Source organism: Dermacentor andersoni, chromosome 2, assembly GCF_023375885.2.
Source record: "Dermacentor andersoni chromosome 2, qqDerAnde1_hic_scaffold, whole genome shotgun sequence".
NCBI lineage: Eukaryota > Metazoa > Arthropoda > Arachnida > Ixodida > Ixodidae > Dermacentor > Dermacentor andersoni.
In genome coordinates, this window is record NC_092815.1 from 120,363,925 (window position 1) to 120,385,194 (window position 21,270).

The 21,270-nt window shown below is 42.5% G+C and overlaps 1 protein-coding gene across 1 annotated transcript in view; it reads right to left on the reverse strand.

Annotated features, from left to right (window-relative positions):
• The window catches only part of PolA1 (DNA polymerase alpha catalytic subunit), a 153,723-nt gene that overhangs the window by 90,798 nt on the left and 41,655 nt on the right, over window positions 1-21,270 (reverse strand). Inside the window, exons 12-17 of the mRNA XM_050188005.2 lie at window positions 20,930-21,004; window positions 20,690-20,828; window positions 10,457-10,494; window positions 8,057-8,173; window positions 6,586-6,670; window positions 3,230-3,384 (exon numbers count right to left, since the gene is read on the reverse strand). Coding sequence (XP_050043962.1) covers window positions 3,230-3,384; window positions 6,586-6,670; window positions 8,057-8,173; window positions 10,457-10,494; window positions 20,690-20,828; window positions 20,930-21,004 — 609 coding nt within the window. The remainder of the gene's footprint in view (window positions 1-3,229; window positions 3,385-6,585; window positions 6,671-8,056; window positions 8,174-10,456; window positions 10,495-20,689; window positions 20,829-20,929; window positions 21,005-21,270) is intronic.

The window sequence follows — 21,270 nt, forward strand, 5'->3', positions numbered from 1 at the left end:
ACTATTTATTTTTTGCTGTCAAGGCTGAGAGCAAGCTGCAAGAGTAAATCCAGATTGAAGTGGGTGAAGTGGTTGCCGCATGTTGTTGCACAATTCTAGCAGACGTTATCCCACAGACTTCTGGGCAACAAGCGACAGCGACGAATTGCCCTCTGCGATGGCAAAACCTGTCACTTGTCAACGCCTCAAGAAAATTGTGTGCATGTGGTTGCACCTTAATGCTGACACCACAAGGAACTGATCATTTGACTGCTTGAGAATATTATTAAAATTGAGTAATATTGGAAGTTTTAGCCTAAACAACAAAGAAATTCACTAAGACATTTACCATATTTATTCACATCTAACGTGCACTTTTTTTCCGATTAAAAGGGTCCAAAAATTGCATGGCCATTAGAATCGAGTGCGACCGTAAATCTGTGTTATCACATTGCTATCAGCATTTCAAAATGGCCGCCTCATATGGAATTCGAGCCTAGCTACTGTGGCTTCCTCCATGTGCTGTAGTATGTGTGCTTAGCTTAGTCCATCATCCATCTTCCCGGTCTTCCCATTTTTCTGCACATGCTCTATCAGCATGGAAGTGCCGACTGCAAAGACATGCCGAGTTCATCACGATGCCGCAATTAAAAGGAAAGTGATCACATGCGTGGAGATGGACGGAAATCGGGCTGCATCATGGGAGTTCCTGGAACTTGCGTGTAGGACTGGTGCAAACGGGAAAGGAGTTCTACTCCGGCAGCTGCTACGTATGGCACGGCTGCACAGCCCCTATCTCAAAAGCGATCTGCGATCGAGACAGAGTATATGTATCTAGGTGCACCGCGCTGTGTTCTCGTCGCTTAGTTTGTGTTGAAGTGCAAGTCAGCACAAAGGTAAATTTGCTAGCTCTTGCTACCGCACTTCCTCACTTCAGCGTTTTGATAAAGAGTTACCGTGGTCATTGCATGAGACGTGTTCATGTTTGCCTGTGCGCACGTGACACCATGCTTGTTAATTTAGTTAGTAAGCGAATGTTTAAAAGTTTACACGGCTGATAGAACTAGTACTGTTACTTTTCATATAGCTGCCTACTAATTTGTTATTGCAATTGATGCTTTGCCTTTCGGGTGAAACTGCAACTTTTTTTTATTTATCGCAACTTTAACATGTTGGGAGTAAATCTTTGTTTTTTCAAATGAGAGAAAATTGTATTTCTGTATAAAAGAATGAGTTGTGCAGTACTGTAAAGGACTTTTCTTTGGTCATGGAAAACGGGTGCGCGTTACAATCAAGGTGGCACGTTAGAATCGAGTAACCATGGTATGTTATGACACTGTACATATAAGTAACAGCTTTTTTTCAATCAGGAACTTCTTAAACACAATGTTTTCATGTCTCAGCATGGTGACCACAAATTTGAGCCCTATAGGCTAACATGCTGTGAACAAACACATTTAAGCATGATACTGGTAAATATTTCGGTGATAGCATGACTGAAACCAGTAAAATGGCCTAACCATATCTCAGTGGCAAAGTGTGATAGAGAAGCATATCCAAATAATTTTTCAATGATTGAGCGCCAGAAACCTTCAGCATTTATTGTGCAGTAAGCCATATTATTAGGTGAAGAATCACTTTAGTTGGAGCCCGCCACGATAATGGACTACGTGAAGCATTTCTGGCACATGAAGATGCACACTAATGTGTGCTGTCCCGATGAGCACACGAAGAGAGTGGCAACGCCAAGGCTGTTGTGGTCATCACTGTCCACCAAAAACTGCATCTTGAACAGTACACAGGTGCTGTTTACAACATTCTGTTGCAGAATGAAACTATAGCAACTAACAGCCGACACCTGATCAATTAAAGAATTTAATTTACGGTAAGTAATCTACTGTAAAACCTCATTAATTCGAAGTCCGCCGGACCATAAAAAAATCTTCACATTAAGCAAATTTTTGAACAGCCCGATAATAATAATAATAATAAAAATAGAAGTGAAAAAATATGTGACACAAACAGGTCCCGTTTATCTTCCATGTTAGCAGGATTAGAAGCTATAATTGATGTGGGACTGCCTGGTATGGCAGTTCTCTACACGAAGGGTATGGACCTCCAGTCCTCTAATTATGCGCAGCATCTCGGTTGCCATCGCTACACTCAACAAAGCTGCAGACAACGTTCAGGGAATTGATACCATTGCTAAAGTGAACACGGGGGTGGGTGCATAATCGCCCATGCCATCGCCTCCTAGCACACTGTCGGCAACTTTGTCTTTCTTGCTTACAATGTCAGCATGTCTGCTTCTGTGTTCAACTAGTCTGCCTAGGCCGTCACTCAGGTCACCGTCTTCGTGCCCTAGTGAAAACACGCACGTGACCAAGATTTTTCATGCAATCAGGAATTGTACGCACACAACACACAAGCAGTGGAGAAAACTTGGCAATGCATGACATGTGACGTAGCTAGTATTTAGACAGGAAAAACCAGAAATATAAATGCAAAAGCGCCGCGTTTATTGATAGTGACGATGATGCTCTCATCCGCATCTCTTTAGTGGATGGAAACACAAAATTAACACACACCACCACGCAGCATAGGCACTTCGCACAGCTGTACGGCTTACGAGCACCCTACATCGTGGAATCTAGCACTAGCTCAATCTGTGGCTCCTGAATCGCAGCCCCAGTGAAGGCTCTGTCTGAGCCGAATCTTGATGGCCATGCACTTGTGTACTGGAAGCGCGAGAACCATTGACTGTCACTAGATGGCAGCGATTTCAGGAGCCGGAAACACGTCATGGCCACTGTTTTTCTGACAGCACGCCAGTCTTGGAGGCCACGACTTGAAACACAAGCTTTTTAAATTATACAACATAATTTGCACTGGAAATTACGGGACTGCACAAAGTCTATGCATTAATTAAATTTTCAAACAAACCAATATAGAATTATTGAGAATTTACTGTATTATGTTTAGCATATTAAGCAAATGTCTGCAAACAGACACAGTAATGCATAATGGTCAGTGGACTGTCCGCACAAGACACAGGGTTCACAGGAAGATGGAGATGAAGTGATCAACAGCGGGTGAACAAGGGAAGCCCCTCAGCCTGGAGCCAGCGTCTTTACAATGGGACTAGACTTCATCAGCTGTTGCCCTGACAAGTCCCCTCAGTGAAATGTTGGCTCCTGCCTCAAAATGCAAAACCAGCATATTATAAGAGCCAAGCAAATTTGGTACACACAATGAGGATGTCAGGGTCCAACCGCTGGAGCTTTGCAATGAGGAAAGTCAGCAGAGAACGTTCAGAGTCCATCACTTCCAGAGAGGTGCCCTTGAAGTGGGCCACGTCAGTCATAAAACGGTAAGGGAAAATTGTGCCGGAAGGTTTGCTGAGTGCTGTAATAGAAATGAAGAATGCTTTGCTTAAAGTGATCAGCTTTTAGATGAAACAGCAAGTGAATAAGTAAATATTGTAAAGTCAAACCTGTCATAGTCAGATTTGGCATGCTGAATTACTGACTTCAAGAGACAGAGCAGTGAGAGCAGAATGCAAGATGCAAGAATCGTAATAATTTAAATATTGGAAACCAAAAATTTTTCAGTTGAATTAGACAGAAGTGAACAAAACATGTCATTTTTAACAAGAGTTGCAAGAGCTGTACCACTATGATGCAGGGGTTTCGTATGACACTAAACCCAGCCCCAAAACCAGGGAACCACCTTAATTATGACAGCAACGACTCTAAGATGGATAAAAAATCAAAGTGCATGTCACTTCCTTTTAACTGGAGCACAAATGCGACGTCTAGTCACAGCACATTTTACAGAGAAAGTTCATTCATCATATGTGTGTTGTCTCCAGCGACACGAGTGCCGGCGTGGAAAGCCACTGGCAAGATGCCATTTCCCTCCGCAAGGAGAGAGGGGAATGGGAAAACAGGAAGGTTGTCCATACTAAGTGCTCCTCCACAGCATCTAAACCTTCAGACGAAGCTCTTATATGACTGCATGTTCGTCTCGAAGAGCTAGTTGGCATTTAATGATGAATGCGCCCTCCAACTTGATTGGATGAGAGCTTTGCATCGGCACTTTTGTATCGGCAGTGAAAGTGAAACCACCAACCTCGAAAACAGGCGAAATAGGCAAAGAAAACTATTTGCTTTAAAATAAAAAGGCGCGAAGTGTTCCTGTTACAGTCGAACCCAATTACACCAATACTGATTTTAACAATATATTGGATATAACAATGAGCAGCCCTGGCAGAGTGAACGTTGGTGTGCGCGCCCTACGGTAAAATAAAGCACTTACTACAGTAGACTTCCGTTAATTCAATTTCTCAGTTAATTCGATGCCGACTGAAGGTCCTGGCCTGTGCACAGGAATTACTCTGGGCCTAAACCTTCGTTATTTCGATTTTAAAATTTGCCTTCGCCAGATAATTCAAACTTGACCAGTCAGCAAGCCCGCGCCTTACCCCTATGGCGACTCCAATAGTGAACCCTTTGGGGGCAGCATCTGTCTCGGAGGAGCTTGGGGGACAGTGAATGTACTGAGCACATGTCATCTCTCATCAAAAATGGCTATTTTTAACCTGCCATAAGAAGATTTTCAAGCAATAATCACTGCTGAATATCTCCGAGTACAGTACTTGCATGATTCTAACATGAGTTTTTTTTTTTTTTTCAGGAAAATTGGCTAGAAATTGCGTATGTCGTGCAATCGGTTAAGAAACCAAAACCGCTTTCCCAACATTCGTATGCTTTACCGCATATCATGAATGTATTGCGCCGAAGCTGACTTCGAAACGCCATGTGACGAAGTAAACGAGAAGAAAGGGGGTTAACCGAGGGGCTTGATTTTTATTAGTCATATCACAAGAAGCTTTCTGCAGAAAGGATGTTCTACATCAGCTGCCAAGGTCTGTGAGTGGTGGCGCTGGCTAACACTCCCAGGGTTCTACTAGGAAAACATAAATACCCAAGAAAGTGGATGGGGAAACGGCGCCGCGGTAGCTCAATTGGTAGAGCATCGCACGCGAAATGCGAAGGTTGTGGGATTGTTCCCCACCTGGGTGGGGCAAGTTGTTTTTTCATCCACTTTCATTTTCATTAATTTATCCTTTCTTTATTTCATTTATTAGGCACGAGTAATTTCTCCTATGTTGTACTTGGTGTCAGTGTTTGTTGACTTCTTGTGTGGTGAAATGTACTGTAAAAACCCAGCCGCCATCGTGCTGGTGCAATACATATTAGACCCTTGCCCATTTGTTTTTCTCGCTAAAATATTGGGTGCTTGTTAGATTTATATATTGTTTAGGAGTTTTCATGTCGTTTCTATGTTAGTTTTTTACTTTGGACTCACAGAAAGTGGAGGTGTGTGTTTGATTCGGGGTGAGTTAGAATTGGGTAAATACTGCGAAATAAATCAGCTGTGTGTTCTGGCCTTTCTTCTGCACATGTTTAATTCAACCCGCCCAATAATTAAATTAATTATGTCGGTGCTACCAGGGTCAAATTAATGGAAGCTGACATTGCAATGTTCCCACGACACATTATTAGTTATAACAATTAAGCCTGTCTACTGGGTGTCTGCACCCAAAGAAGCCAATACAAGATCCTGGAAAAGAAAAGGAAAGCACGAGTCGTTGCCGCACTTGCCACACCCACATTGTGTGCCGTGTATGTTCCCGGCATGCCGTTGCTGGATAGCCAGCCTCGTGCGCGTCTCCTTTCCACACCTTCAAAACACGAGTTGGTGGGGTGGGGTGGAAGGGAGATGGGAGAGAGGTGCACGAGGCTCACTATGTGGCAAAGGTGTGCTGAGCGGCATACACAGCCCACAGGTGAGGTAGTGGCTTGTGTTTTTATTTTATTTTCCAGCATTTTGCATTCTTTTTCCTTTTGGTGCAGGCAGCCAATGAGAACATTGTACTAAGCAGTTTATGTATTTACTACAGAACACGCACAAAAGTTATCGGTGTAGCTGCAGTTATAAGTGGGTCTGACTGCACTTTCCCCTCTTTAATTAACATGTTTGATGTCGATAACCTCTGCGTTTTTCTGTGCAACCTGGTTACAACAATTATCACTTATAGCAATGAAATTTTCTTGGCACTTGAATATTGTTGTAAGTGGGTTTGACTGCATTTCTACATGGTTCCTTGATGACTACGGAGATGCAGACTCCACTGCTTTTTTTTGCTCTTTTGTGTCGCACATTTGCAGTTTTCAATGCTAGCCAACCTCTGGGGGTGATTTGAATTAACTGAGGTGCATCCAAGTAAGTGCCCCTGAGTGAAGTTTGATGCTATTAAATAATGCGTATGCTTGCTGGCACTAATGGTAAACCCAAACTAAGCGATTTTCTCATTTAACAAGAGTCAAATTAGCAAGGTTTTACTGTCATCTCTTTTTTTGTCATACATAATGTAGGAGCAGGTAACTCTAATGAAGGGATGGGTGGGTTGTAATAGAGATGTTTGGTCAGCTGAGACTGGTGGGCCAGTTTGGTTTAACCAGTGATAGCTGTAGCCACAGCTGCAAGAACAGCCTTCACTGGTAAAATTCAAGTGTTTTAGATGCTTTATTTTAGGCTCACCGAAGAAATGAGTCTGATAAGGAGGCTGGGGCGCCTGCTTGTCAATAGGAAAAGCATGGTGAGCCAGTACTGACACAGCAACAACCTGGAAAGAGAAAACTTGTGAGTTTTAATATGCAAATGAACTTCTGATCAAATTAGAGCACCATTAGTAAAAATGTTCCCACACAACTTTCCAACACTAAAGTGTGAAATCTACTTGAGGCATTTGAGAGTAAATATAAGTGCAATATGTAACAACTTAATCTTGAATTCCCACTGGAAAATAACTATATTTAAAACACATGCTCCACATTTAGAGGGCAGGCCACAGTGCTTGCCATCAGTCTTTTTTTTTTTTTTTTGCATTTCTGCCTTAGGTAAGTGCAGTAATATACTTGCAACAGGATTTCACGTACATTGGCCAGCTGTAAAAGCCATGTCGCATGCTTTCTCCCGTGGACATGTGCTAAAAATAAAAGCTCTCCTTGTTATGGCTATCAATCCTTTTAGCTAAATTCTATAACCATGTTTACCATTTCAGTTCTCCTGAAGTTGTCTGGCTAACACTCTGTACATGCGTTCTCTTAACTAACTAGCCTATTGCAACACCTCCAGTGGTCTTCACTGCAATTACATTTGTTTTATACTATCATCAAACTTACATAATTAAAAAAACGTGTTTTGCTGCATGGTCAGGTGACAATATTTGTTTAAACAGTAATGTGTCCTTGTGAAATGCCCTGTGGAGGTAAAACTGTCCTTCATTGGTAAGAGATTATACGGGTACACAATACAACATGTGATCAGTTTATCTGCATGCTGGCTCTAGTTGTTTCATGCCCTAAAAAAGATCCGTCAATGGTGTGTTTAATGATGACTACCAATGAAGCCAGCTACTGAATGCACTATGAATTGCAACACACCATGACATTATCAGGGTCACTGCACCACACACACCCACAAAGCAAAACATGCTCTGGCCTGCACAACGCCAACATTAGCAAAGCAAATCATGACAACAATACTGTTGTGACCAGATCATATCATCCTATCTAGGCTGGCCTACAAGCAACACACAATTTGTTATCAAATAAGGTGATAGCTCAGGCTGCACTTCACATACCATCAGGATGCCTTTAAGGTAAATAAAATGAGGAAGTCAAAGGTAAAGTGATGAGGAAAAGTGAAAAAGAATATGGGTAATAAAGAAATCCATGTAATGATGGGTAGGGATATCACATTTCAGAATAAGATGAAGAAGTAGAGCTCGATGGGCAAGCAGAACACACAACACACAAATGGTGGCTGAGAGGAATAAGAGGATGAATGCCTAGGTAAGAGAGATGCAGTTGAGGTTGGCAAAGTATTAGACATGCGAGGATTAGGAAACTTGCAGGCACAGGACAAGAGTAAGAGGAGATTTCTGTAATTTCCTTTGTACTGTGACAATGACAATTTCTAAGCCTTTAAAGCTGGTAGAATGAACAACCTCATTCTGACTTGTGACTGGGTTGTGGACAGTTCGCAGGCTCAGGGTTGCTGCAACAAGAGGTGGTGGAGCCTCTGCCTTAGAAACAACAACATCGTCTGGCTTGTTCAGTACAACCTGCAATGAAAGCATAATCATAATATGATAAGCTAGTGCACCATTGATGATAAGGCAACCTCATGTGCCCATGGGCTCTTGAACATTCAGCACTGATATATGTTATGAATTATGATTGAACAGCCATAACTAAAGTAATGATAGTAAGCATGCTGAAGGGGAATGAGTAAGCTATGTGGCAAAAGCCAATGACAATGATAAGAATCAAAAGTGCTTATGACAGTCAAACTTTACAACACATGTGGGAGAGACGAGTGCAATAAATAGAACAATGATCAAAGATAACCATTTCAGAAGGGGAAGGAAATCTAGAAAACATGAGATCAAGAATAACTACAAGTACCAGTAGGCACCCTTAACGTTACAACGTCTGCTAAAGTGAACAATTTGACTATTTTGGGAGCTCTCATAGAGACAGTGAACTTATTAAGGTAAAATGTCCTATAAGACAAACAGATCCACAATCCTGTTGAGTTTATTTTAAGAGGGAGTCTACTCTAAGCAGAGGATTTTGAATATATAAGGTTTCAAATAGTAGTTGTTGATTATAGGTACTGATATTCAATATTTATGGACATTCATTCACAGCCAGATATATAGACAAATACTGGGATTGCTGGCACCTGCTTGAAGCAAAGGTCCATGCAAGCTGCAGCTGCCATCTGGCCAGTTCAAGAACCTGCAAACCTAACAAGCAATACTAAGCTCCTGAGTGGGAACACATTTTTTCAAGTGCATAAGGCTTTGTTGGTGCAATATGGAGTGATTACTAGGCCATTATCAAACAGACAGTCTTTTGCATAACTTTCAGTGACTCAACTGAGCAGGCCTCATTTTAGGTGCATTTGTAGATTTACTATGTATCCTGATGCAGAGAATTAAAATTAGACATCTGTGGACTTATTTTTGTTTAATTATCAAATTTATATGTACTCCTGAGGACATGTATTTTGTTCTTTCTCTGAGCAGTTACAGTAATTTTCAATTTTATATTATTTTCATTTTCAATTTCACATTCACCCCTGAACAACCTTACCATCAATGTAGTCATGTTCAGTTGCTTTGTTTTATTACTGTATCATTGTCTTGGCCACACAGACCACACAGGTTTGGCAGCTCCATGCATCCGTCACATAGCATCAAGCATCCCATTTGCAACATCAAGCATCACATTTGTAATTATACATCCTGAATTACATGACTTGCTGATCTTGTGATTCCAGCAGAGCAAAACTTCTAACACTTCAAATTACTGGAGCATCACTACATTGCAATAGATAATGCCAGCACACATTGCAATAGATAATGCCAGCACCCACAAGAGTAGTTATAAACATACTGCTATAAAATTAATAAAACGAAAGCCTATATTAGAAGCTTACGACAATACCACTGACATGTTAGTTCACCAAGAACATTTGAGCACCTGTGCCTTAATAGCTAATAAGTTTTATATAAACAGACTTTACCGAAGTTGCAAAATGCAATGGAGATAAAAATGCACTTCTGATAGCCATGTATTTCCTCCTGAAATAATTTTCTGTCAATGCTTTGTATGAGCTATTAGAAACTAAAATGCGCTTTTCATCACTTTCTAGGTTTTTTTGTTTATTTTTGCCATCTACAAATCACTGGAAATTAAAAAAAAGTCCCCAAGGACACCCTTAAGAGTTCTGCAGTTGCCCTACAGCACCTGTACGCTATACAAGTTTTTTAACTGCACTAGGCAATGATGACATGCTCAGTTCTCTCCTTTTTCTTTGCTTTCAGGTTTGTCGCTAAAAGGCATTTTTACTGCAGGAAGCTCTATCAACAGTAAACAACAGCAGGTAGCCAAAATAATGAAGCTTATGACAAGTAATGTTTCGACCGAGACAGAAACACAAAAAACCAATGCTACAAAGATGTAAGCAAGATGATAGGACAAATGCAGGACTAAACGCAACTGATCTGAAATACTACGAGATATCTGACATGAGCAGAGGAGTACAAGCTTATAAAACGGGCCATCTGTTCAAGGTCAAGATCTCAAAAGCAGCACTAACAACAAGACAGTAGCAAGGATCAAGGCAGACAATGCAAGCAGTGTTCTCTGCCTGAGTTCTTGCTGTTGTCTTGATGTCTGCACTATCTTTAGGATCTAGAGGAGTAACACTACTACACTCATTTGTTCATGACTGCAAGATTTTCTGATCAGGCCATTTACCCGTTTCAGGGAGCCTTTGAACAAAGCACACCTTAGCAATCAACGCCTACCATAACAATGAAATCTGAAACACTTACCTCTACCTTGCACCAGCTGACTGGAACACTTGGAGGTGCTGAGCATTGCAGGGGGTGAAACAAGAACAAAGAAGAAACACAACACATTAAATGGAATCTCAGAGAAGAAAGCAGGAAATATGCGGCAGCCAAAAATTTTTTAGACTTAATGCAGCCACTTTAACGGCTTCTGTACTATCTGCAAACGACTACCAGAGAAAAAGGAAAATGGAAAAATGAGGAACTTAACAGTAGCAATAGCAATGGCACGGAAATACCACTGATGTTCCGTCATGCTTTCCTTTCCCTATTTCAGCACAATCTTTTTTTTCACAGTTAATTTCGGTATATGAAACCCGGATATATTGAAATATTGTCTATATACACAGTCGTAAAATCCTTTAGAAAATCTCATGCAAAAGTATGGCGATGTACTACACGAACATTGAACTCCCATTCACTGCTGCATATATAGTGGAACCTAGTTGATACGGTCCCGTTATGTACAATTTCCCGGGGCCAACGTTCCTGATTGACACACACACACACACACACACACGCACACACGCACACACACACACACACACACACACACACACACACACACACACACACACACACACACACACACACACACACACACACACACAAGGACCTGGTTGAGTTCATGTTACCGGAAAACACGATCTTTTGGCACCAACGTTCAACACATCGGCAAACTGCGATCGCATTATATGTATTCCAGTCGTTAGATGCCATGTAAACAAGAAAATGCGTGAGGCATGCCCACGATCGAGAGCAGTAGCTGCCCACTACAACAGCTTCGCCGCAATACCCGCCTGTCTGTCTCACGTGAGAAAGCCGTTGCACACTCAGTTTCTTATTCCGGTACCGGCAAATCTCCTCCTGCGTCGCCGCACGCCGCATTCACAGCTATCGCCGCCAACATTGCGATAAGCATCTTCACCTATCTGTTTTACAGTGTGTGGGGCGTAGTGCCGTTGGAAGCATACTGCACGCTTTTAGTAGGCGACAAACCAACCGTGTTGCCATTTCATGCTGCAAGTGCACCGATGTGAGCATCACGTTTCGCTCTAGCGGCATCCGGCATCGCCTACCAGTTTGTTTTCCTTTCGGTTTCCCGTCGCCGTGCTAAAACACTACGCAATAGGAAAACAACAAAATGCATCTCTGGCTGCCAGAGCACTACCAGTTAAACGCATGTCGGCATTTCATGCCGCAACGATTCGCACGTCGCTTCGCATTACGTAGATATAAACTACAGTCGAGTACGTTTTCCCAGTTAGTACGCTTTTTACGATTTTCTTTTCAAGAATGTATGAATGAGCTTCTACTGTATTAAACACTGTGCCACGCAGGCGGGCTTCTAGCAGAGACACAACCACTTTTCGCATCGTGAGAAACATTTAATGCCAACAAATTTGAAACAGCACTGATGATGTGTAGTGTTTTATGGCACAAGGGCCAGTTATGGCCAAAGAGTGCCATGACACATGGTGAGGTTAACTATGTATTGCAGATAGCATGGACAATGAATTGCCATGGTGGATGTGACATGGTTGTAGAAGGGCCTAAATAACTGGCCGTAAATTGCGTAAAACATATAGGTACCAAAATAATGTTAGTGATGTGGGCTGTGGTAAATGGGTTTCGTTAAAAACATGATGCAACAAAGCATAAGGGTGACACAAGAACTACAGAAGAGCCCTTGCATATAAGGGCTGTTAATCATCTGCTAAAATTACCTGGCCAAATGATTTTCAGGGTGTCTATTTCAGCTAAACACTTCTAGAAGATTTGCAGATTAAAAAGCAGTTCATTGCAAAGAAAAAATACCGGATGTAGGGGTATGTTTTTGCGATATGCAGAAGGGAAATATTTTTTCCTCTCTGCTTCTACTGTAGGGCATTGAATAGGGAGATGAAGAACAGTGAGATTATTGCCACACTTACTACAAGTCGGAGGATTGCTGTGAGTTAAAAGGTAAGAGTGAGTACTTTAAATGTGCCCTATTCTTAATTGACAAAGAAGTACTTCCTTATATTGTGCTGTTTTTTCAGTTGTCCAGTTTCCTAGTTTTGGTTTTATCATGTGCGGCTTATTCAATAATACTTGGGTATTCCACTGTCCTTGCCAATGTTTCCTTAGCTTACAGCGTAGAAAAGACTTGAGGTCTGTAGAAGGGATAGGGATGTTTGCATTTGTGTCTCTAAAAGTTACTGACGTAGCGCTCTCATCAGCAGCTTCATTGCTTTTTATACCTTTGTGACCAGGTACCAGCATATGATAATTACTAGATTTCACATCTATGCGGAGCAAAACAGACTGTACAGCTCACTAAAAACTGAGTTCTTTTGTTTTCTTTGTCTAAGTAGGGCTCTGACTACACTTAATGAATCTGTAAATACAATAGCCCTATCAAGGTTTGTGAGCCTTATGTTTTGAATAGCCGAGTATAGCGCAGGCTTCCGCTGTAAAGATACTTGTGTGTGGATTTAGTGCCCCGGATATTGAAAATGAAGGTTCAAGAGCTACGTAAGAAACTCCATCAGAGGACTTGAATTTGAAACAGCACTGCTTTGGCAGATGCTGTCAAACAAGACGTTGAATCTGGAGGACAGTACATGCGTTGAAGGAAGAAAGATCGGGGTGCATTCAATTTTTGAAATAGTGATGAGAAAAGTGCAAATTTAGTATAGTGTAGTAATGCGAGACTTCAATGCAAAAGTGGGGAAGAAGCAGGCTGGTGAACAAGCAACTGGCAACTACGGCGTCAATTCTAGGAATGCTAGAGGAGAGACGCTGGTAGAATTTGCGGAAAGGAATAAGCTGTGAGTAATGAACACCTTCTTCAGGAAGTGTAGCAACAGAAAGTGGACCTGGAAAAGCCCTAATGGTGAAAACAAGAAATGAAATAGATTTCATACTTACTGCCATACCCAGCATAGTGAAGGATGTTGAAGTGTTAGGTAGAGTAAAGTGCAGTGATCATAGGTTGGTGAGGTCTAGGATTGAACTCAATTTGAAGTGTAGCAACAGAAAGTGGACCTGGAAAAGCCCTAATGGTGAAAACAAGAAATGAAATAGATTTCATACTTACTGCCATACCCAGCATAGTGAAGGATGTTGAAGTGTTAGGTAGAGTAAAGTGCAGTGATCATAGGTTGGTGAGGTCTAGGATTGAACTCAATTTGAAGACAGAAAGAGTAAAATTGGTCAGGAAGAAACAGGCCAACCTAGACGCAGTAAGGGCAAAAGCAGACCAATTCAGGCTGCTACTTGTAAACAAATATGCAGCCTTAGAACAGAGAGATGAAGATGACATAGAGGTAATGAATGAAACAGCAACTAGGCTGGCTTCAGAGGCAGCAATTGAAGAGGGAGGTAAGGCACCAAGGCAACCAGTAGGCAAGCTCTTCCAAGTAACAAAGGACCTAGTAAAGAAACAACAAAGAATGAAAGTGTCCAACTCAAGAGATAAGACAGAATTTGCAGAACTGTCAAAATTGATCAACAAGGAGAAAATAAGGGATATTCGATAATGTGGGAAAGACCGAGGAAGCCAAAAAAGGTGGACGCAGCATGAAGTCAGTGAGAAGGAAACTCTGCATAGGAAAAACCAAGATGTGTGCACTTAAAGATCAGCAGGGTAATATCATCAGCAATCTTGAAGGTATGATAAAAGCAGCGGAATAATTCTATACTGACCTGTACAGTACGCAAAAGAGCCACGATACATCCATTCGAAGCAGTAATGAACAGGTTGCAGAGACTCTTTGTATAACTAGCGATGAGGTTCAAAGGGCCTTGGAAGACATGAAACAGGGAAAAGCGGCAGGGGAAGATGGAATAACAGTCGATTCAATCAAAGATGGAGGAGACATAATGTTTGGAAAATTGGCGGCTCTCTATACGAAGTGTTTATCGACTTCAAGAGTCCCAGAGGACTGGAAGAATGCAAACATTACCCTAATTTACAAAAAGGGAGACGTTAAAGAATTGAAAAATTATAGGCCCATTGGCTTAATTCCAATATTATATAAAATATTCACCAAGATAATTTCAAATAGAATAAGGGCAACACTGGACTTTAGTGAACCAAGGGAACAGGCTGGCTTCAGGAAGGAGTACTCTACAATGGATCCCATCCATGTCATTAATCACGTAATCGAGAAATCCACAGAGTACTATCAGCCTCTCTATCTGGTTTTCATAGATTACGAAAAGGCATTTGATTCAGTAGATACTAGCTGTCATAGAGGCATTGCGTAATCAAGGAGTACAGAATGCTTACGTAAATACCTTGGAAAATATCTACAGAGGTTATACAGCTACCTTAATTCTACACAAGAAAAGCAGGAAGATACCTATAAAGAAAGGGATCAGACAGGGAGACACAATCTTTCCAATGCTATTCACTGCATGCTTGCAAGAAGTATTCAAGCTATTAAACTGGGAAGGCTTAGGAGTAAGGATTGACGGAGAATATCTCAGCAACCTTTGGTTTGCTTATGACATTGTTCTATTCAGCAACAATGCAGACGAGTTACAAGAAATGATTGAGGACCTTAACAAAGGGAGTGTAAGAGTGGGGTTGAAGATTAATATGCAGAAGCCAAAGATAATGATGAATAGCCGGGCAAAAGAACAAGAGTTCAGGATCGCCAGTCAGCCTCTAGAGTCTGTGAAGGAGTGAAGGAGAAGGTCAATTAATCACAGGGAACCCTGATCATGAGAAGGAAATTTACAGGAGAATAGAAATGGGTTGGAGCACATAAGACAGACATTGTCAGCTCCTGACTGGAAGCTTACGATTATCATTGAAAAGGAACGTGTACAATCAGTGCATTTTACCGGTGATGACATATGGGGCAGAAACTTGGAGACTGACAAAGAAGCTCGAGAACAAGTTAAGGACCACGCAAAGAGTGATGGAATGAAGAATGCCAGGCCCAATATTAAGAGACAGAACATAACACACGTAACAATATTAAGAGACAGAAAGAGAGCGGTTTGGATTAGAGAGCAAACGGGAATAGCCGACAGTCTAATTGACATTAGAGAAAAAAATGGAGCTGGGCAGGTCATGTGATGCGCAGGTTAGCTAACTGATGGACTGTTAGGGTTAAAGAATGGGTGCCAAGAGAAGGGAAGCGCAGTCAAGGATGGCAGAAAACTAAGTGGGTCAATAAAATTAGGAACTTTGCGGGCGCTAGTTGGAATCGGTTGGCGCAGGACAGGGGTAAATGGAGATCGCAGGGAGAGGCCTTCGTATTGCAGTGGATATAAAATAGGCTGCTGCTGCTGCTGATGCATTCAGTTTTGCTTACTGCACATATGGAAGGCTTGTGCCAAATTCGGCCATTTATTATCGGCAAGCGCAGATAGCCACTCCGCTTCAAGAATCCGAAGGGCCTTCCAGTCCAAAAGAAAGCGTGGATGACACTCAATCTTCTCACTGAGTGCCGCTGGGTATGAAATGCTGTACTGGAGGTGCTGTGCCGCCAGGTTGGTCTCCTTGTAGACAAAGGCTTTCCATGAAGTGCATTTTAGGATTCCATGAGTGATAAAAACGAATCGGACCCAAACATCCACTTGGACGGTTCTTTACATCAGAGTTTGAATTTACCAAAACAACCGCATGCCACATCTACACTTTGTGGAAAGACCCATTGCGGCAGTGGCATGCAAGAATCATCACTCTGCGATTCATGGGTCTGCACTGAAGCCATTTCATTCGTGCTTGCACTGTTACACGTGTTAAGGAATGGACTCCAGATGTTCTGCGAGCTGAAAGCCGCTTTTGGAACTAACAGTGTGTGTGTGTAGAGTTGGCAATCACTGAAGCAGAGGCAGTGCAGAACGAGGGGCATACCGGCTGCGAGGCATTGGGCCGCTGAACGGCACACAAAAGACGCATGGCCATTTTAAGGCGGTTGAGAAGCGAGGACGACGCGTTCCAACAGTAAGACAGCTGTGAAACATGGCACAACAGATCGCCTGGCTCGTTGCCCCTTTATGACGATCAGCCCATGCGGCCGGGCATGTTCCCGCACGATTCGCAGTACAAGTGCGCTGAATGCAGCACGGTGAGTATCCATACAGGCTAGTTTGCTTCTGCAATGTGTCCATTTCTACCCTTTCCTGAATAAAAAAAATGCACAACAAGCATTTTGACACGCGCTAGGCACAAAGCGGTCTCGGATCAGGCACACGTGGGCATTTAGGGTTAGCTTGCGATCAGTACTGTATTTACTCGCATAATGATTGCACTTTCTTTAATGCACCCCCATTGCACTTTCTTTAATGATTGCATAATGATTGCACTTTCTTTCCCAAAAGAAAGTGCAATCATTATGCAATCATTAAAGAAAGTGCAATGGGGGTGCATTCACTATGCTGGAAAAGATCTCGAGTTATATTTTTTTTTCTGTGGTCACCTCTAAGATGTAGGAGACAGACTGTACGGCTCAGCGTCCGTGGCGTTTTGCCGTGTTGTAGCGCCAGACTGGATGCCTGTGCACGCCAGGATCTGGCGCGTCAAATATTGTCAGTTCGAATCAGCCTTGGAGAAGCATACTGGTATGTTCCCACTTTTAACCAGCTCGGTAAACTGCCCGACACCAAGTGGAGATCTCAGATAAGTTTCAGATACACATTAGTATCTTATATACAGTGGACCCTCTTTGAACGGAGCCTCAAGAGACCAGGGAAATTGGTTTCGTTTATCAGGAGTTCCATTTACTGAGAGAGAAAGCTGAATACAATTGCATGAATACGAAACCAACCAACCATGAGGATGGTGTTCCTTTTAGCAGTTCCGTTTAAGCGAGTTCCATTTATCAAGATTCCACTGTGTATTGAATTATCAATATATAGAACTATTTCGCAATCTCTTTTGAGTTCGATATATCCAGGATCGACTGCATATGTATGCCCAACACGGCATGCAGAAATGATGGGACAAAGTTCACACGCATAAAGCTTAGACCACTTATGTAACCATTTATAGTGCAGAACCGCCTATAATGTGGCCTTCTGACTCCCATTGAACCTTCCATAGAACCTCATGTATACACACACACTGCTTATAGTGCAGCCGCGCGAGACAATACAAGTTATAATGCAGCTTCCACGGGCAAATCCTGGACACAAGCATGGCAGGGAGTGCTCAACGAAATGCGCCGGCTGATGAAAGAAGAAAACGATGAGAGGATGGAGGAAAAGAACAAGGAACAGAACAAAAAAGCACAGTGGCAACGCGATAAGGATGGAGAAGCCTTTTCTTGACCGCGCCCTGCGCAATGACTTGGCTTGTGTGTACCTGTAACGAAGTTCAGATATCTCGCATGTGACCTCAATTGCTCAGTTTAAGCAAATTTAGTTCCGAGATTTTAGGCCCTAACACCTCATGCAAGCTTCTGCCGTTCCCACCAGTACACACACATACAAATTGGGTGGGCGTTCGCAGTATATAGATTCTGCGACTGATCACCATGAGACCAAACTCTGCTTTGCACGTGCTGCTGCCAGTTCAGCCCAGGCATGTGATCGCATGCCCAATCTCTATTTGTAATCATAAACGGGTACAAACATATCAAGCGAGAGCTTTCCGTGACAGCATGCCGCCCGGCATTGTTGTCAGCTAGGCCTAACCAGCGCAGCTCATCAGGAGTCGGCTACCAAAGTTGCAGCCTGATGACGAGTCAACGAAACGTGCTGCAGTGGCTGTACGGCACTTGGAAAGGAAAGAAACCACCTCGACAATTAAAGTGAGGGCATGAGTGACACGGGCAACACTCGAATGGTGGCAACCTACTTTGCGGTTGCCATCTTTTCGAAATTGCGCGCACGGACATCAGTCCGAGAAATTGAACGAGACATTGTACGGTGTCGGAAATTTCAGTGACTGTTCTAGATTGGTTCTGTGGAGTCAATGGCGGTGCTCTGCAAGAAATTTCAAGTAATCAAGCCAGTCTGAAAATTTAGGGTGCGGCTTACTTTGATCCATGTCCCCCCCCCCCCCCCCCCCGTGTTACTTTGCCTGTTTCATGTGGAGATTGCGAGTCCTTGGGCATTAACATTTCAACGTTCGTAAATCTGTACGAATGCAAACATCCCGGTCACATGCTTCGATTCTCAGTGTGAAAAATTGAGCGCAAGACCCAGGACAACCCACAAAGAGATGAGACAAATACTGGCGCTGTGCAGCACCAGTGCTTGTCTTGTCTCTTCTTTGTGGGTTGTCCTGGGTTTTAGGCTCAATTTTTCACATTGAAAATACTATGTACCAACAAGCCCCAACTGCAGTTTTATTGAAGTTCGATTCTCAGATATGCACGGATGCTTGGTCCACGTGTTTTGCACATAAACAGACTTTGGAATATGTTGTTTTGGCTGTAGTGAGGTACTCCACATAGTAGTGTGGATATTTGTGACTCCAGCAACTTATGATATAAGTGGTCTATGCTGTATGCATGGTGATAAGTTACACTTGAGTGTGCATACAGCTCTGAAGTGTTTCATGTTATTACACTTCACGTCCATTGATTCAATCCTGACAGGATAAGGCATTACTGCACTTTCATTTTTTCCACAACTGGTGGCTCGATCTCACGCAACTGTCTGTATTCTTGTGAGGAAATCAGAGCCTGGCTTTCCCACAAAGCTTCATCACATAGTGGCTGGATTAGGAAACTGATATAAGCTCTTGTGCCCTCCCGGAACCAGATTTCAAATGTGGTTCCTTTAGGTGTTATTTAATTCTGTCATTTAAAAATTTTAGTGTAGCACATTTCTTGCATCCTCAGCATCAATTGCAGTTTTAGAAGTCACAATTTTTGTTAAGTTTCAATGTGTTTACAAATGTGGGCTCCATGCCTGAACACTGAAAAAAATGCTTACTGATTTACATTCCCCGTGCCAGGAAAACACAGCCATTTTAGAATGTGTCTGGCATAAATCCTTACTGTCAAAAACAATACAAAAACCAGACCAGGTATGACATACCAGGGAAAGCACAAAAACCCATAGAGTCCTAGACGTCTATTACACAGCAGTTTTTCCTAACACACATTGCTTGTAATAAAAGATGTTTTTGGTGCAGGTTAGCCTGGAAGTCTTTGGAGATGCATACAGCACATTTCAAACACCATTACTTTTGTTAGTGCTTGTAATCTAATACCCCTGACACACGGGCAAAACTAAAGTCCTTTCCAGTAAACCCCTTTTGCTATCCTGAAGGACCCTTTGCAGAAAGGAGTTGCGCCGATGACACACGGCACCACACTGAACTTCTTTAGGTAGTTCCTCAGATGAATGCCGCAAGAAAAATAGCGCTGGCTGTTAAAGCCACAAGAGAGAAAATATTCCTAAAAAGCTGCGTATTTAATTACACTTAGCTACTGCAGAACCAAAAAATATATTTTTTTTTCATTGTTGATGGCTAATAATGCTTATAGTCGTTTATTTTATTCGCGTTTTTGCGTTGTTAGCAGCCATTTAACTTGGTCCAGCAACTATGTGCAACCGGTGTTTTGCTGTACGTGCTGTTTATTCTGGTGATGCCCACGTTTCTGTTGTTCTTTTTCACGTCTTTGTCGTCCCTTCCTTTGTGCGCGCAGGCGTAACGCGTTTTATTCAATATGTTATTCCAACAACTGTGGTTTCTTCTGGGTATTTCCTGCGGGCGCTGATTGTGCAGTCTCCATTTCGCGACGTGAACACACCACATGCGCGCAGCAAACGACGACGACACTGCCGGAATTCAACATGGCGGCACTAGCGACGTTATGCGAGCGTTTGAGAGTATAGCTAGAGAAAATCTTCACTATTCGACAAATTGTATTACCGCTAACAATTAAAACATTTTCGCAAGGTAAAAAAAATACCTATGGGCACCGTAGTTGTGTGGCAGGTTTCCTTCTATTGACGAGTTGTGCATGCTGTGTGCGAGAGTAACTCCTTTTCCGCTCGGAAAGTAGTTGCGCGATCTCCTTTCCCGAAAAGGAACTTTGCCGTAAAGGAGATACTCCTTTGTCGTGTGTCACTGCACTTGAACGCCTTTCCGGTAGATGTCCCCTTACCTAAAGGACTTTAGAGTGCCCGTGTGTCAGGGGTATAAGGCAATGTGTAGGTGTACAAGCAACATCTGAAGGGGATAACGCAACGTGATTCATTTTGCTGAGGATCAGGCCAAAATGAAAAAAAAAAAAAAAAGAAAAACCCTCTCACATGGATTCTTCAGCTCAAGCCAGCAAGGCCCTTTTAGCTTTCGGTTGATCAGTAGAGCTTCTAGGCTCGATGTATTCATTCCAAAAGCAGCGCTAAACGTCTTCCCAGTCAAGTCACTTGGCAGTGCAGGATAGTGGGCCTTGAAATCAGATAAAGAAAAAGGAGGAAACGCAAAAAGGAGACAGTGAAACAATAAGCATAGGTGTCCAAAGCACACCAGTGTAGCAAATCTATACTTACAGGATACAGGATCTCCAAGTACCTGGCTTCCGCAGGAACACCCTTTTTTCCAAAAGCATAATTCTTCGTGGTAACCTATGGAAATGTAGGACACAGTAAAAGACATAAGTAGATGTTAATTCATGCTACATAGGTTCTACAAGGCAAATTAAAAAATAACTATAGCAAAACCCTGTTAACGTGTTGCAAAGGCGGGAAAAACGTTGAGATAAGAGAAATCAGGACAATGTAAGCCCCTGGTTGCGCATAGACCAAGGTGTAGACTGTGCATAGACCATGACATAGCGTGCGGATGCACAAACACATAAACACGGAGTACAGCAAATAAGTAGGGGTGCGCG